The 19,054-nt window shown below is 39.3% G+C and overlaps 1 protein-coding gene across 3 annotated transcripts in view; it reads right to left on the bottom strand.

Annotated features, from left to right (window-relative positions):
- The window catches only part of LOC105006258 (glutamate receptor ionotropic, NMDA 2B), a 120,212-nt gene extending 102,003 nt beyond the window's left edge, over positions 1-18,209 (bottom strand). For 2 of the 3 annotated variants that reach the window (XM_034295578.1, XM_034295576.1), the window contains exons 1-2: positions 15,733-17,405; positions 1,127-1,234 (exon numbers count right to left, since the gene is read on the bottom strand). Coding sequence is in view for 2 of the 3 variants with exons in the window: in XM_034295576.1 (XP_034151467.1) it covers positions 1,127-1,153 (27 nt within the window). In the remaining variant the exon portion in view is untranslated. Of the gene's footprint in view, positions 1-1,126; positions 1,235-15,732; positions 17,406-17,438 lie in introns of those variants that run through there. The other variant, XM_034295577.1, reaches the window with a different exon arrangement.
- Between the last annotated feature and the right edge of the window lie 845 nt (positions 18,210-19,054).

Genomic DNA, 19,054 nt, shown 5'->3' with positions numbered 1-19,054 from the left:
AAAGAACACCATACCCACAGTGAAGCATGGTGGTGGAAGCATCATGCTTTGGGGCTGTTTTACTTCAGCTGGAACCAGGGCCTTAGTCAGGATGGAGGGAATTATGAACAGTTCCAAATACCTGGCAATTTTGGCACAAAATCTTTAGGTGTCCATTAGAAAGCAGAAGATAAAGAGGAAGTTCACCTTTCAGTACAACAACAACCCAAAGCACACATCTAAATCCATAAAAGCATGACTTCATCAGAAGAAGATTATAGTTTTGGAATGGCCCAGCCAGAGCCCAGACCTGAATCCAGTTGAATATCTATGGGGTGATCTGAAAAGGGCTGTGCACAGGAGATGTCCTCGCAATCTGATGGATTTGGAGCACTTTTGCAAAGAAGAGTGGGCAAATATTGCCACATCATGATGTGCCTTGCTAATAGACTCCTACCCAAAAAGTGCTGTAATAAAATTAAAAGGGGTTTCTTCTAGGTTTTAGTTTAAGGATGTGCACACTTATGCAACCAGGTTATTGTGAGTTTTTTGTTTTATTTTCCCCCTCAAAGATTTCAGTTTGTTTTTCAATTGAATTGTTCATGGTATAGGTCACATTAAAGGTGGAAAAAGTTCTGACATGATTTATCTTAGTCTCATTTTAGTCTCATGTGCATATACTTTTTAAATCCAATGTAATCATCTTTTTACCATTCGTTATAGATATTTGTCAAATGTAAAAGTCCATTTACATTTTTTATATATATTATATTAGTCTATTAGCCCCTTTTCCCTCCCTACTTCCACAAAACCAATATTATCTCTGAACCTCCCTAACTCGTTGATTTGGTGTTTCTATTCACATTTTCAGTGTACACACAAATGTATTCCCTCTCCCCAGTCAGAAACAATTATTCAAGCACAAATCTCTTTATGCAAATCCATAATCGTTTTTTTTTTGTGTTTTCCCATTTTGAAGGTCAGGCCAAATAAAATAAAAACAATTAATGCACAATAACATGTTATTACAAAAAAAAATACATAATTGAAATAAATACTTTTGGGAGATGCTCCCTGTGTATTTATACACATGAGATGAGATGAATTGTTGGATTGTTGCTGAAGGTAGTTAAAGAAGGTATCCTACCTTGTTTATTGCCAGCCAAAATGTCATCCCTGCTTCTCAGAAGTAGCATGATGGTGTGGTCTGGGACTCCTCTCTCCCTCTCATAGCCTCAGACTGAGGGTGGGTGAACTGATGCACACATGGAAAAGAAGAAATATAATAATCAAAACATAGAAATGTAACCTTTCTCTTTCATGGAATGATAACACATTAACATGTTGTGGTATATCTACAAGCCAAGTGTAATTCAAGGCTGTGATAAATAATGATATGATTATACTGAACATGCAAGCCTAAATACCAGCCCGAAAAATAAATCTCTTAATAGGCCCAATAAAAAGATGCACCAGTGATGTTTTTAGAAATATCTGAAATATTTTTTCAGGGATCTCCCCAAAACAAATAATTTTCATAGACAGCATTTACTAAATGTAATTCGCGTAAGGAGGTGCTATAGTAATCAGCTGACTCATATCCCATTCCTCCAAACCAATCATAGTCTTTGATTTATGTGTGTAGCCTGTGTGAAACCTGGCTTTAGCATGATGAATGTCCTGCCCTAAATGAGGCCTACTCATCTGGTTCAACTAGTGATTCCTTATATCCCACAAAGGAGATTGTTCTGCTAACAGATATGACGCCAAGGTCCGGTTTTCCAGACACAAAGTTATTGTATTCCTGGACTATAAAAGTAAATCTCAATGAAGAATCACAGCTGAGCTTGATATTTTTAAAGCCAACACTGGGCTTAATTTATGTCCGCAAAACCAGCCCGAAATTTTGATTTACAGGGAGGAGATGTCTGCATGTTTTTTGAGGTTCTATAATTTGAACATTGAGCCATATGTAGCCCTATAATTCAAATATTTGATGACTTCAAACTTCACAGAGAAGTCCACTGACTCATTCCAAAAAGCCTTGGGGCAAAATATAAACGTTAGCCATAATTATCTCAGTGTATTTTATTCAATCTGTTTTCGGATCTATGCATTGGTATTATCATGACCTGGATTTTGTTGTCCCTTGGAATTCGTAGATATTGAAGATCTAAATGTGTGTCTTTTAAATCCTGGAGTATTAGAACACCACCTTATTATGTTTACAGTGGCAACATTTACGACACCGAACTAAGGATTTAAACATACCTCTGCATATTATTCAGGATGCATTGGCACAACAAAACATTGCAGCAAAAAACATGGTAAACAGAAATGCCTATCCTTAATCAGAAAAAAACTGTTTTCCCACCAAATTGATGTCTTCCTTAAACAAATAATGAATGTAAAATGCTCCAATCTGGTTTTAGACTTGATTATGCTTCTAGACCACATTCTTTTGGATAGCTTAAAAACCTAAATTAGTCTACATGGACAAGGTAATTGCTTGGTTTATTAAATATCCACCATAATGATATCATTTAATCTCTGTGGTTGATCTGTTCTGCAACATATCAAAGGTACCTTTTGATGTGCTTTAAGGTTCTATTTTAAGACCAGTTTTGTTTTCGATATGCTACCTCTAGATTATGTCATTCGTAAATACAGTCAATTTTAATTTATATGCAGTCAACACTCAGATGCACATTCAATGAAACATTGTAAAGCCCCAAAATTGCCTACACTGGAAGACCATGTTTCAGTCATAAGAATTTGTTCTACTTTTGAATGCACATAAACACTCACCACACACACACACACACACACAAGTAAAATGACTCTAATACTAGACTTCTGTTTTGGCTAGTGCTGAACTCAAGGTTTTCCTGTTAATATCATTACATGGATTTCGGCCTGAAACTCAGTGAATTGGTCCTGCTGTACATCTGTACATACCTACATGTATGCTACGTTCACAAGACACCGGCCAGCTTAATATTCCTAGAATTCCAAAAAAAAAACAGCTGGAGGCAGGTCTTTTCCCTATGGCTACATTTTGTCAAGAATGATCTGCCAATTCCTGGGAAAGACACAAGGGCTTAGTCACTGGCTTGCTGGCGCTCTCCCATGCTGTCTTGAAAGACAATGCATGATGACATGCCAGGCTTTTCACCCATCACTGACAAGACCTTTCTGTTTCGCCCTTGGCCAAAGTGCTTAACCTTAATTGCTTGTGTAAGTCACTAACTCATTAAAATGCAAATATTTACATTGTTCTGAAAAATAAATCCATTGAAAGGGTCAAGTGAGTCAGAGGCCTATTGGTTCCTGTTGTTTGAGTCGCGTGTCTATGCAAGGTTCTTTTCACCTAAACCAGTGTAAAAATGTGAACCAGAAGGTTTACCTAACTTTAACCTCCTGAGACCCAGGTCCACACATGAGGACACTGTTTTAGGCTTTACTTCATTCTACTTAACTTCAACCTATTGTCCTTATTAGAGGACAGCTGCCTGCGCCATGCTTAGATTGTATACTTATCAGGTCCTACTAATCCCAAATAACTAGGAGAAATTAAAAATGCATACATTATCAAAGCTCAGGTCTTAGGAGGTTAATAAACCTTAATAATTCACTGAACATGGTTTAAATTTACATTTAAACGCTCTCAACATGTTAACATTTTTATTTGAATGGGGTGAAGTCAGAGCGGGACATCCAAAGGATCCTCAATTGTCTCTCTTTTGGTGAGAAGTCGGAATGAACCACTTGACTGGCCCTCTACATGTTTACAAAGCTGCAGTAAGCATGTCGTCTACAAAACATTATGCGACCCCCTAGGGTCAATCAGTGAAATGTTCTAAATGCTAAACCTTAGTGGGGTCCAAGATATTGAGTGTGGCAGACATGCTAATGTACAAAACAACAAATGGGCAGAGACAGATTGATAGTCGCCCTCCCAATTTCATTGGTGGGGGACAATTACTAATGGTAAACTCATTTATCATCCACGACATATCAGCCATACTAACGAGATTACCCTGATAAGAGCTTTTTTGGCAATATATAAATGCAATCTATTAAAATCATAGCAGTTTTCAAAAAGGACTTCCAGATTTGGTGTTTGGCATTTCAAGTCAATATCTTGATGGTGGATTCACCAGTATGACAGATGTGCGCAAAGTAAACAACAAAGCGGATCAATTTACGTGACAGCTAACAAAGCTGGTGAGCAATGTTCAACTTCCCAGTTCTTTTGGTCACATGGTAACCAGAGGGTATAAGTCGGAAGTGAAACGGTGTGCAGGTGCTACTGCATGGGTGACTTCAAGAGCAAAGTTTCACGAAGGAATTCTGCAGTGGTTCGTGAGGCAACGTCAATTCATCACGGCTTGCCTTTAATTAGCTGAAACATCATTTCTCATTATTACAGTAATGTGAAACTGACACATTGAAAAACAACTTTAGACCAGGGTGTTCTCTCAGAAGAATTTCCTCTCATTCATCCTCTGGCGTCCTTTAGAGAAGTTCAAAGGTAATCAAGGAGAAGCGTCTAGAAAAGTGCATGAGAATTTATGCAACGGATCTTCTTAAGCAAATTGCATTTACTGAGACGGGTCCCAAAGTAAAAAAGAATTTAGTTGTCCATGACTTTTTATAAGTAGCATATGTGCATGTTTTTCTTTTCAGACAAAAGAAAAGCTGATTCAAAAGGGGGTGTGTCAGATTTTATTACGTATCCACTATAGTCACAGTTATCCTCCATTAAAGTTGGCTACAAGGACTTATAGCCAAAAGGAAAAAAGCTGGAGATGACGTTTTCTGCATGATCTGTGTTAGCTAATGACATCACCTAACTGTGACCTGGGAATTTGTATTGGTGAAGTAGCTTATTTTTATATAAATACTGAACTATGTTTGATATGATTTTTGAACACTATAATTTGTTTACAAGCATAACAACTGTGTTTTGTTTATGGTTCATCAAGCTTAAGAATGCACCCAATTGTTGTTTATGATGAACTGATCATTTCCCACTTCCCACTTGATTCTGAAGGCAGCTTTAATACCTGGTCCGGGAGGTCTACATTCCTGCAAAATAAGAGAATGAAATGGTGCTTGCACACATGACACTTTAACCTCCTCAGACCCACACATGAGGACACTGTTAAAGGCTTTACTTCATTCTGCTTAACCTAAACCTATTGTCCTTATTAGAGGACAGTTGCCTGCGCCATGCTTAGATTGTATACTTATCAGGTCCTACTAATCCCGAATAGCTAGGAGAAATTAAAAATGCATACATTATCAAAGCTCAGGTCTTAGGAGGTTAATAAACCTTAGTAATTCACTGAACATGGTTTAAAGCAGAACAAACTTGAAATGGTATCTCTTTATATCTTAATAAAGTAGGACTATGCTAAGTAACTTTCAGTCCTAAATAACTATTGATCCTAATTATAACCCCGCATTTCTTAATTAGCCCCACAAACTACTCTCAATCAATGGAAGTGAATGTGTCAGTCCAAGGCTATGTTGCAAAGGCCATACTTTAAATGAATACATTATTAATTAAATATGCTGATGAATAATGAACAATGTCTCTAGGGCAACAGATTGTAATTTCTATATTTATGATAGGCCTCACACAGACAAATGCTGTACACCACATAACCACTGTGACATATACCAACTTGAACCAAGTTGGTGCCCATGAATGCAAAAATCGGAGAGAAGAATCGAGTACTCAAATTCAGACACTATTTCTACCATTTAATACCCAACAAAAATGCAGAGACGCTTTTCTTAATTTCCGTGGTTATATCCTTCCTTAATGCCATTATTTTAAATCTGCTTTGATTAATTATTAAACAGGATTTTTTGAGAGCAGTTCATGACCCATATCCAGTAGTCTATGAGTGAATAAACCGCCAGTAAGTACAGTAAGTACAGTAGTACAGTAAGTACAGTAAGTACAGTAGTACTGTTGCTTCCTTCAGTCGCTATGGGAACAAACCTAATGTTTGGCCCACAGATGTGTTCAATGGGCTGGTACAGTAGATGGTGATTACTGGAAGTTTAAGATGGTTTCGCAATCTGAAAACAGAAGTAGGCCTCGGACTTGGGACAAATGACGTTAGACCCTGTCTGTCAGTATCTGTTAGATAGCATAACAGGTTGCAAAATTACAAGTGGTTGAATGGAGATTATGAACGTCCACAGCCCTAGCCATCTCCTGGCCTTTTTATTTGGTCAGCAATGGCAATAGCATATGAAACATGCAGGATAACGTTTATGTTTTATAGGATGAAAGTTCAGTTCATGTAAATGGTTACTTAGCATGAATAATTTCTGAAGGTATCCTGAGAATATAATAATTCATGTTCACTGGCCTTGCAGTGCCAAATGGCATTTTAGAATATGTCTATTTATGGCAATAATATGCCATTTAGCAGATGCTTTTATCCGAAGTGATTTAGTCATGAGTGCATTCATTTGTGTATGGTCCCATGGATCAAACCCACTGTAATGGCACAAGCACAAGGTTCTGACAAAGCTATAAACTTGAATATATGTATATGCCACAGACAACAGAAAATCTACAACCCCATGTGAAACCAAAAAATACAGGATTTGCCCTAGTCCATTACTGGTGCAACCAGAATCTAAACTAATTCGATATTAACAAATAACAATAGCACAAACACTAGTGCAAACATTATAACAGATTAATGTAATGATAGTCAACTAGCTCCACTTTGTTGTTGTTGTTGGGTTTTTTTTCTTTTGGAGAACCAATCTTATGGTTTAGCTCATAGTTACAAACTGGTTGGCGTTCTGGCCTTCCTGCAATGTTACTGTCAAATGTAACAGAGTCCAATGGTTTATGGGCACATCATCAGGTAGACTCTGACAGTCACACAAAGGGTTAAAACTGAGAACACTGTGGATAATGGCCAGTGCTGTAAGACCCTGTCCCAGGAGGAATCGAACTGTATAGAGCTGTAACCTTGACCGATGCCCAGCGCACAGTATAAATCTAAACCCTGTCAGACAAATGACGAAAAAGTTAATCAGAAAAAAGGGGTCAAATGCGGAAGGACATATGATGGATGGACAGACAAGTGTGTAGCAGCGGACACACTGAGCTTAAAGCTCTCAACCCAGAGCGGGGAGAGATCTAAAAAGAGTGAACAATACCGTACGTTGGGAAAAACATTGATGTTTTCCTTTGAAATGATGATGTATTCACCAGATGAGCTGCAGGGAGAAGTAGGTGGAAAAGGCAGTGGACTCTCACAGTCACACACACGCCTGTGCATTAACAGAAGTGTCTAGAACTGCATTGGAGAGTGGGTGTGAAATAAGGGTTAAAGTTCACTTTTTTCACTCAAAACCTTCCTTTTCGACTTTTTTGGAAAGGGAAAGAAAAAGTTGCAGTGGTCTCTTAATATTTTCCAGAGGTGAACCCTACAGTAGTTCAAAAGTTTGGGGTCGCTTAGAAATGCACTTGTTTTTGAAGGAAAAGCACTTTTTTGTTCTCTAAAATAACATCAAATTAATCAGAAATACAATGTAGACATTGTTAATGTTGTAAATGACTGTTGTAGCTGGAAACGGCAGATTTTCAGGGGAGTTTCTGTGCAAGCGTACAGGGGACCATTATCAGCAACCATCGCTCCTGTGTTCCAATGGCATGCTGGGTTTGCAAATCCAAGTGCTGGCCTTCTAGGCAGAGTTCTACCTCTGTCCCGTTTCTATGTTATTTTGCCCATCTTAATCTTTTATTTTTATTGGCAACTCTGCCTAGAAGGCCAGCATCCCGTAGTCACCCCTTCACTGTTAATATTGGGATTGGTGTTTTGTGGGTACCATTTAATGACGCTGCCAGATGAGGAACGGCATCTGTTTCTCAAACTAAACACTCTAATGTATTTGTCAGTGCTAACATAATCAGTTTAACATTGGGTTTTCTAATGATCAATTAGCCTTTTAAAATTATAAGACTAGCAAACAGAACGTGCCATTGGAATACAGGAGTGATGAGTGATGATAATGGGCCCCTGTAGTACACCTGCATAGATATTCCATATAAAATAAGCTGTTTCCTGCTAAAATAGTCGTTTACAACATTAACAATGTCCACACCGCAATTCTGATCAATTTGATGTTATTTTAGAGGACAAAAAATGAAAGAATATTTCCAAGTGACCCAAACATTTTAACAATAGTGTATAAACAGCTCTGGAAAGAATTAAGAGACCCCTCGTAATTTTCTTAAATCAGCATCTCTACATGCATGGCAGCCATTCCATTCTAGTGTCTGTTAAATTCCAACACAGGCTCACCTCATTTTGCTTTATGAGGTACTGATTAGGTGATTACCTGAACCAAATCTAATTTAACGAGAAAAAGTATAAAAACCACTGCTGTGGTCATCACTATCCTCTTGCAATAGGACCAGCTGGATGGAAAAAACTGTGCAAGAAGTACCTCAGATGTAATCTGAGTAACAACTATTCAGCATCACAAAAGAGTTGAAAAGAAAATCTTTGAGTGAAGAAAAGAAGGGTTCAATTCTGGCTTTACTGGCAGAGGGATACAGTGAGCATCAGGTTTCTTCCATCCTGAACATTTCAAATACGGTGGTTCATAAAAACAAGGTCAAGCAACAGTCATTGGGAACAACAAAGCTACAGACTGGCAGAGGGCGAAAATGACTGTCCACTGACCAAGATGACCGTCAACTCATTCGAATGTCACTCAACAACCACTGATTGGAGGACCACCAGATCAAGACCCAGCCATGGCCAGCTCAATCTCCAGACCTGAACCCCATTGAAAACTTCTGGAATTTGATCAAGAGGAAGATGGATGGTCACAAGCCATCAAACAAAGCTGAGCTACTTGAATATTTGTGCCAGGACTGGCATAAAGTCACCCAACAGCAATGTGACAGACTGGTGGAGAGCATGCCAAGACACATGAAAGCTGGGATTAAAAATCAAGGTTATTCCAAAAAATATTGATTTCTAAACTCTTCCTAAATTAAAACATTAGTACTTTGTTGTTGAAAAATGAATATGAATTTGTTTTCTTTACATTATATGAGGTCTGAAAACAAGGCATGTTTTTTTGGTTATTTTGACCAGTTGTTATTTTCTACAAATAAATACTCTAAATGACAGTATTTGCATTTGGAATTTTGGAGTAATGTTGTCAGTAGTTTATAGAATAAAACAAAACTGTTTACTCAAACACATACCAATTAATAGTAAAACCAGAGAAACTGATAATTTCGCAGTGATCTCTTAATTCTTTCCGGAGCTGTAGATATATCATGTAACATATACAGTACCAATCAAAGGTTTGGATGCAGCTACTCATTCAAGGGTGTTTCTTTAGTTTGATTCTTCTCCACATGGTAGAATAAGAGTGAAAACATGAAAACTATTAAACAACACATGTGGAATCATGTAGAAACCAAAATAAAATATTAAACAAATGAAAAAACATTTATATTTTAGATTCTTCAAAGTAGCCACCATATACCTTGATGACTGCTTTTCCTTCACTCTGCGGTCCAACTTATAGCAAACATTTCAATGGGGTTGAGGTTGGGTGATTATGTAGGCCAGGTCATCTGATGAAGCCCTCCATCAATCTCCTTTTTGGTCAAAAAGCCCTAATGCAGCTTTTGGGTCATTGTCCTGTTGAAAAACCAATGATAGTCCATGCTGTGCTGGTCATTATATTTCTATGTTCCATGCCTTTCTGTACTAGTTTCTTGATTTCTATTTTCAGTTTGGTTCACCTTGGTTTATTAATTTCATCTGTTTTATTTAGTCTGGTCACCTGTTCCTCGCTAACCCCTTGTTTAATCCCTATTCAAGTCCCCGCTACACATGTGGTTCTTGTTGGTCATTGTTGCTGTCACTGTGGATATTGTTGCTGCATTGTACAGTTGTCGTGTTAGAGTATGTCCTGCCACCCTACCTCTGGAGAACCGTGACATAGTCCCACTAAGCGAAACCAGCTGGGATGGCGTATCGCAGCGGAGTGCTATGGTAGCCATGTTGTTTTGAGTGTGCTTTGAATTCTAAATAAATCCACCGCAATATCACACTCCCTCCTCTAAGTTCCACGGTGGAAACCAAACATGCAGAGATCATTTGTTCACTCACATCCACAGACAGAGGTAGAACCCAATAATCTCACATTTGGAGTCATCAAACCAAAGGACAAATGTCCACTGGTGTAAAGTCTATTTCTCATGTCTCTTGGCCAAATTAAGTCTCTTCTTCTTATTGGGTTACTTCAGTAGTGGTTTGTTTGCAGCAATTGGACGATGATAACCTGATTCACACAGATTCCTTGGAACGGTTGATGTTGATGTCTTTTACTTGAACTCTGTGAAGCATTTATTTAGGCTGCAATCTGAGGTGCAATTAATTGCCGATTTTTGAGTCTGGTAACTCTAATGAACATCTCCTCTGCAGCAGCAGATGTAACTCTGGGTCTTCCTTTCCTGTGGCGGTCCTCATGAGAGCCAGTTTTATCACTGTGCTTGATGGTTTTTGTGAGTGCACATGAAGATTGACTAACCTTCATATTTTAAATAATGATGGACTCTTGTTTCTCATTGTTTATTTGAGCTGTTCTTGCCGCAGTTTAGACTACCACAGTACAGGCATAATGATGGTCCTCTATTACAAAGCAACCAATTGGCTTAATAAATGACTCTTTTAAAAAGGCACCCATGTTAATTGAAATGCATTCCAGGTGACTTACTCAGGAACTGGGTTGATAGAATGCCAAGAGTGTGCAAAGCTGTCATTAAAGAAAAGGGTGACTACTTTGAAGAATCTTTCTAGAAAAGTTGTGACACTGTGTAAAATGTAAAACAGAATGCAATGATGTGCAAATCGTTTAAACTCTGTATGAAAAGACAACATATCCAAAATTGAAATTGAGAAATGTTATTATTTCTTGAAAAATACACAACGTTTGTTGCAGCTGTACATTGTGTTTGCTTTTGTTGCCCCTGTCCCAACTTTTTTTAAACATGTTGCTGGCATTAAATTCAAAATGGGCATGCATTTTTCAAAAAACAATAAGGTTTCTCAGTTTCAACATTTTATGTTTTCCTTGTACTATTTTCAATTAAATACAGGGATAAATGATTTTTCACATCATTGCATTCTTTTTTTATTAGCACATTCTTGGAAACAGGGTTGTACAATATCAAAATGTATTGCGATCTGCGTAACACTTCTTTGGTTGCTACATGATTTAATTTATGTTATTTGATAGTTTTTACTAATATTCTACAATGTGGAAAATAGTACAAGTAAAGAAACCCCCTTGATTGAGTAGGTGTGTCAACATTTTAGACTGGTACTATATATACTTTATAAAATGAACCACATACACCGATCAGCCATAACATTACATAACTGGAAAGAAAAGCAGTGAACCGACGTCAGAGTCATGGCTCATCAATGCAGGGGGGAGTGAAAGCTGGCCGGTGTGGTCCTTTCCGACAGACTGGCTACTGTAGCTCAAACTGATGAAAAAGTTAATGCTGTTACTGATAGAAAGGTGTCAGAACACACAGGGGGCTGGGTATGGGGCTGCGTAGCCACAAACCAGTCAGGGTGCCCATGCTGACCCCTGTACCACTGCCGAAAGCACCGACGATGGGCACGTGAACATCCGAACTGGACCACGGAGCAATGGAAGAAGGTGGCCTGATCTGATGAATCACGTTTTCACGTGGATGGCCGGGTGCGTGTGCATCGCTTACCTGGAGAACACAAGGCACCAGGATGCACTATGGGAAGGAGGCAAGCCGGCGGACGCAGTGTGATGCTTTGGGCAATGTTCTGCTGGGAAACCTTGGGTCCTGCCATTCATGTGGATGTTACTTTGACATGTACCACCTACCTAAGCATTGTTGCAGACCATGTGCACCCTTTCATGGCAACGATATTCCCTGATAGCATTGGTCTATTTCAGCAGGATAATGAGCCCTGCCACAAAGCAAATAGTTCAGGAATGGTTTGAGGAAAACAACAACGAGTTCAAGTTGTTGACTTAGCCTCCATATTCCCTCAATCCAATTGGGCATCTGGGGGACGGGCTGGACAAATGCTGGTCCGATCCATGGAGGCCCCATCTCGCAACTTACTGGACTTAAAGGATCTGCTGCTAACATCTTGTTGCTAGATACCACAGCGCCCCTTCAGAGGTCTAGTGGAGTCCATGCCTCAACGGGTCAGGGCTGTTTTGGCGGCAGAAGCTGGACATACACAATATTAGGCAGGTGATTATAATGTGATGGCTGATCGGTGTATACTACACACTGATGAGCCAAAACATTATGACCACTCATAGGTGAATAAAGTTGTGAACAAAGTTGATCATCTCCTAACAAGGGCACATGTCAAGGTCTGGGTAGGTTATAGATGGTCAGCGAACAATCAATTCTGGTAGTCAACGTGTCGGATGCTGGAGAAATGGGCAGGAGTGAAGACCTGACTGAGTTTGACAGGGGCCAACTTGTTATAGCCAGACAACTGGGTCAGAGCATCTCTGAAATGGCAAGGCTTGTGCAGGGCTCCCACATCGGCGGTAGTGAGGACCTACTGTCAAGGGTCCAAGGAGGGACACATCTCAAACCAGCGACAGGGGGTTGGGCGCCCAAAGATCATCGATGCGCGAGGGCAACAAAGGCTATCCCATCTGGTCCAAACAGCCAAGGTCTGTGGCACAAGTCACAGAATGTTTGAATGGCGGTTACGGGAGCAAAGTGTCACAACACCTGATGCATATGGGGCTGCGTGCCCACAGACTGGTCAGAGTGACCATGATGACCCCTGTCCACTGTGGAAAGCGCCTACAATGGGCAGGCAAGTGTATGAAATGGACCTTGGAGCAGTGGAAGAAGGTTGCTTGGTCTGATGAGTCCCATTTTCTTTAAAATCACATGGATGGCCATGTAAAGATGTATCATTTATTGGGAGAAGTTATGGCACCAGGATGCGCTGGGGGAAGATTATAAGCCAGTGGAGGGTGTGTGATGCCCTGGGCATTGATGTGGACGTCAATTTGACACATGTCACCTACGTAACACATTGTTGCAGATCAGATACACACCTTCATGGCAATGGTATTCCCTGATGGCAGTGGCCTCTTTCAGCAGGATAATGTGCCCTACCACACTGCACACACTGTTCGGGAATGGTTTGAGGAACAGGGTGGAAGTTGTTGCCCCAGTCTCTAAACTCCCCAGATCTCACTCCGATTGAGCATCTGTGGGATGTGCTGGACCAACAAGTCCAATCCACCGTGGCTCCACCTTGCAATTTACAGGACTTGAAGGATCTGCTGCTAATGTCTTGGTGCCAGATACCACAGGACACCTTCAGGGGTCTTGTAGAGTCCATACCTCAGCGGGTTGACACTGTTTTGGCGGGATCCAGAGGATCAACAGCATCTTACACAGGTGGTCATAATGTTTTGTCTCATTAGTGTACATGCTGAATGTATTCCCATATATTCCGACACAGTAATAAATGAAAACCACTTGAAATGGGAAAATGGTTAAGTGCATCATCAGTAAACTAAACTGTGGAAAAAGAGCCCATGTGGATCCTTCTACTGAACTAGGCAGCTTTAGAAGATCTTGATCCTTAAACTACAGATAAAATCATCCTAACCATGAAATCTTAAAAGAGAGGGAAAGCTCTAAATACTAAAGACCTAATGACAGAACTGTTCAAAATTTGTCCAGTAATGTCAACATCCTTCTTCCACCTTTCCCTGAGATCTAAGGGAAGTGAAAGTCACCTTCAAACTGGACCAAATGTATCATCATACAGGTACCTCTGAAGGATTTTTACACTGAGGAAGTCTTTCCACAGCGACCACCACTAAAGCCTATGGAAGATCCCAAGAAGCCAAATTAACACTGGAATCCCCACCCAAATTAACACTGGAATCCCCACCCATATGAACACTGGAATCCCCACCCATATTAACACTGGAATCCCCACCCATATTAACACTGGAATCCCCACCCATATTAACACTGGAATCCCCACCCTTAACATTTGAAGCACCAGCAAATCTGTGAGGATCAACCTGGCAATGGACTGGGCCATGCGTCACACAGAAGATCAGGCTACAGGAATGAGATGGACCTTCATATTCAACTCTGGAATTAAAAAAATCTGTAAATCTAGACAATTCAGTAAAACAAAAACAATAAAAATATCAGCTGTGTATTATCAACACTTCTCTATGGTTCGAATTGCTGGAAACTTGCTGGATCAACTACAAAGTTGATCAGCTTTCCACAGTTCTTGGAAGAAATACAGTGTTTCTGATCTAATACAGCATTGACCACCAACCTTCTAAGATTTAGAAATGCACGAAGCAATAGAAGCCATAAACAGATGCCACTGGAACTGGATTATACACATTTTGAGTAAGAGCACAGACTTTCAGCCCAAGAGTAGCAGTTTATTGGACTCCAGAAGGCGAGCATAAGCATCACCCAAGACAGGGTGGCTGAGAACAGTCAAGACTGTCTGAAAGCATGGGGTAGAAAGATTGGCCACGGACCAAAAGAAGTGGATAGCTTTTATTGCTGAAATATGTACAAGCCAGTGCAACAGGGATGACTGTGGGTTGACGTGTTCAAAGTGCTCAGTTTCCCCCACAAAACACCAGAAATTTACCAAAATATAAGATTACGGTAGCTCCCCTACTTTTAAAACTATGTTTTCACTGTTAGAGTTTAATTGTTTCTTAGAAAGAAAAGATTGTTTAAAAATCTTTTCTTTTTTTTTTTTTTTTACAGTAAAATGAGAATTCAGTTCACTTAATATAGTTGCGCTTAAATTGAGGGGAACATAATTGAATAATTTATCACAGGCATTAAACAATATTCATTAGAAGAAAATATAACAATAATAATGTTTTTTAAAGCAACATAAAACTACTGTTACCAGTGTTGGTGATAACTTAGGGAACATTTTTCAAGTGCTTACAAATCTCTAGAAGTAGGACTAAACTTGTTTTTAATTCATATAAATAATTTGACTTTTTTTCTACAAACATCCACCTGGAATACTACTGCTGAGAACAATCATAGAAATAGAATCAATAGAACAGGAGTCCTCATTCAACCAATAGGTTCAATCTAGGTATAACAATCTAGCCTCAGATACTGCATTTTACACTGTGGTCTATATGGAAAAATATATATTGGTGCACAATATATTCTGCTTAAACTTAATGTGGAATGACCTACATACAGATAAAAAACTAAAAACTCCAAAATATATAGAAAGTGTGTGAGATCAGTTTCTGATTATCTGGATGGACATTGGACACACATGAGCTCAAAAAGGGTATTAAAGGCTCAAGGAAGAAAGATCTATTCATGTATAGGGGAAATTACTGATCTTCAATAATCTATCAACTTATTCAATATACACCTCAATCTCTTTCTCACACACACATACACGCATACATACATTCCATGGTGCAATGATATGAAAGACAATAAGTGGTGTGTATACATATATATATATACATATATATATACACACATATATATTAATATGTATTAACATCCATATAACATTTATACATACATACAGGTATACATACAGGTGGTTATCAATTATAACAGAATGAAGAGCAATAGAGATAGCTTGTGTGTAAGAGAGGCACTGTACTCACCTAATTAACCCTTAAAACTGAGTGATTCTAAATGTAATCGTTTTTGTAGATAGAAGAAAATGTGACAAATAAATCACTAGAAGTAAAGATGTTATGTCCTTAATCCTTGACAGTAAAAAAACATTAAAATTCAATAGTGGAAAAAAGTATTAAAATCTGCTTTAGTCCATTAGGGGGAAAAATAGCAAAATGTCCTGAATATAAGTGTTGTTTATAATAACAGTTAATTAGAAGTTTTCATTTGGAATTCCAATCGTAGAGTACTTCCTCAGGAAAACAGCTACATCCAGAATGAATTTATCATTGTGAAGAATATTCAAAAAACCCCATTCCCCAATATCTTCCTATAATGTAGAGGAGTGTTCAATTCTACTTCAAAAGAAAAAATAAAGGAAATATAAAGAGAGAGGTGGAGAAAGAATGAATTATGTGGTTTGCTCTTCTTATCTATGAATCTGTCTATTGCTGAGTGTAATACACTCTCTTTACCTCACACTCACTCCCTCTCTCTCTATCTCTCTCTCTCTCACACACACACACACATACACACACGCATACACACGCATACACACACCAAAAGTCCAACAGTTTTTGGTTAGTTCCCAATATATCTAATTCCAAACAACCATTTTACCATGCTGCGAACACTTTCCTTCTCTGATATATCCACATTAAATGACAAGCCCCTCGAAAATAGATCACAGTTGTCCCAGTATTAACTTATAAAAATTGAGAATTCCCCTGCTATATGTGAACAAAATTCCCAAATTATATATTTAAATATATATTGGAAAAATGACCTTTCCTTCTACATTTAACAATAGCGAGACAATGTGGAATGAAGATTGGGACATGAAAAGATATCTTGTGGAAAATGGAACAGATGGTGTAACAAACTGATCGATGACTAAAGGGAGCATAACAGCAACGGTTTACAGACAAAGGGATCTTAAAAGGGAATGACAGATAACGAGAAACGTCTTGGGTGAAAGATGTGACCAAAATCCTTTGGAAGGCAGAGAATCGCAGCGAGGATTTTAGTCCATTCTGTTGAGGGTTTGTGTGTGTCAGACAGAGTGCTGGTGGGACTGGAAGCAAACACAGGTGACAGACCAGTGGAATGAGCGAAGGGAGAGAGAAAAGCAAGAGCAGATCTGAAGATTATGTTTTGCACCCTTCATCAGACTGCAGTGATTTTATAAGAGGTGCAGGATAATGTGAGAACGGTCAGATATCTTGGTTTTGGTCCCTGTTTTTCTACATAAACATCTGTTGAAAATACTTTTTATGTTCGGCAATAAAAAAATGGTGTCTGCCTCAATTTCTCTCAACAGCCTTCATCTTGTGTTCGGGTAAATGATAAGAAAATGGAACAAGTAATGTGAGGAGAACAGACTGTTGTGCAACACGTAACATATGTAAGACCGTGAAGGGGTGAAGGCGTTGCAAAATTAAATACAGGTTTCCATTGAGGTCAAAAGCAAAAACGGTGATGTTTGGGATGGACTGGCCTATAGTAGGAATGTCAGAGCAGGTGTATCAGCTTGATGACCTAATGAAAGAACCACTCTTGTACTGAACCATACTGTTGTATAACGTGTGTTTATGTGTGTTATATGGACGTGTAACACGCACAAACACACACAGACACACACACACACTCACATGTAAAAATAGAGACAGACACTGAACACTAAGAGACCTACCTATAAATACAAATAAGAATCCCCAAAATAGAGATGCAAAGGATGGTAGAAGAGGAGGTTAAAAAAAAAAAGAAGGGGAAAAAATGGAAAAAGGTAAAACAGAGTGTTATGTTAATAATCTGGTTTGGTTTTGGAGGAGGGGGGAATCTGGATCATTGAAACACTGGTGGATTAATGGAACTAGTCTAAGTTAGCGGTGTGGAGCAATGAGAGGGGTGGTGGGGTAAAGGCACAGGGAGGGGGAGCGTGGGTAGGACTGGAGGAGGAGATTCGGAGTGTAAGGAATGCTAAGGGATGGGAGAATGGATAAGGAAATGAAAAAGATAAAATGGGAAAAAAAATCCCCCTCCTCTCTCTTTTTTCTTCCTTTTCTCGTTCATAAATAGAAGAAATTGTAGACGAGGTAAATGGAGAAATAGATGATGAGGCAGAGGACGGAGAGAGCGAGCAGGTGAAAGGATAAAGCACCTTCCAGCAACGCGATGAGTAAGAAGAAAAACAAAAAACGAAAGAAAAAAACAAATACTCCAGTAGCCTCCGTTTTGTCTTGTCTTTATGTGGAAGGGGGATTGGCAAGTGCCAGTTATTCCCCCTCCCAGCTTCTCTTCTTTCTTCTTTCCTTTCAACAAAAAAAGGACTTCCCATCCAGATGAAAAAAGGTCCTTTTCTTCCCTTAACTGTGGTCTACTACATGCCACTCACACAGGTTAGACATGTTGCACAGTCTCATAAATATTGCTTACTGGAAAGACATGGGGCTATAAGACAAGCATTGCCTGCCTCAAGAGAAAGGATAGTGAGATGAAATTGCTATCTGCCCCCACTCCCGCCCCTCCCTGAGAGCTGGATGACAGGGAGGAGGGTCTTCTCGCAGCATTTGTATGCATTGAGTGAGAGAGGAGGAAGAGGCGGGAGTGATTTTCCAACAGATGCCGGTGTGGCTGTGAATACAACCGATATGCGACTAGCTCCATCTAGAGTCAAACACACAAAATGTACTGGCAAAGTTCTCACACACATTTTTTTTTTTTTGTCTACCTGAACTCTAGCCACTAAAAGATTTTGGTAATCTATTGTCAGGTCCAGTGAGCAGCCATTAAGACATCACCTGACCCTGTCAGTCACAATATAAAGCAGTTCCCCAACCTTTCCATTCTAGGAAACATATCTTGCATAATGTGGGAGAAATTGTACTTATTTAGCCTTACACTTCAAATCCTTTCCATATGTTATATTTCTAGCATAGAAGTCTCTCTTGAATAATGCGACATAAGGCCAAGGTGTTTGAGGTCCATTGTTTCTACTGTCCACATTGTCATGTAACTCTGCAACCCCCTTCCTGTACCTGCTCCCCACTTTATACCCAAAACATCCCGACCTTGTGTTACCTCCTGCACCTTCTGTGGTGTACCACTCGCCCTGTCTGGCAAGATTCAGTGACTCGTTGTCCAAAGCCCTTATTTGGGCCTCAGTAAGGTATACTATGATAGAGGATTTGTCTTAACTTCCATTGGTTAAGATTACAATGATAGATTCTATATAAGCAGGAGGGATCAGTTCATTCAGGAGAGATTCCTTGCATGCGGACTCTCTCCATGCAACATGTTAAAACGTAT

This window comes from Esox lucius, chromosome 11 (assembly GCF_011004845.1).
Source record: "Esox lucius isolate fEsoLuc1 chromosome 11, fEsoLuc1.pri, whole genome shotgun sequence".
NCBI lineage: Eukaryota > Metazoa > Chordata > Actinopteri > Esociformes > Esocidae > Esox > Esox lucius.
The sequence above is the reverse complement of the archived record's forward strand: the minus strand, read 5'-3'. Positions and strand labels throughout refer to the sequence as shown.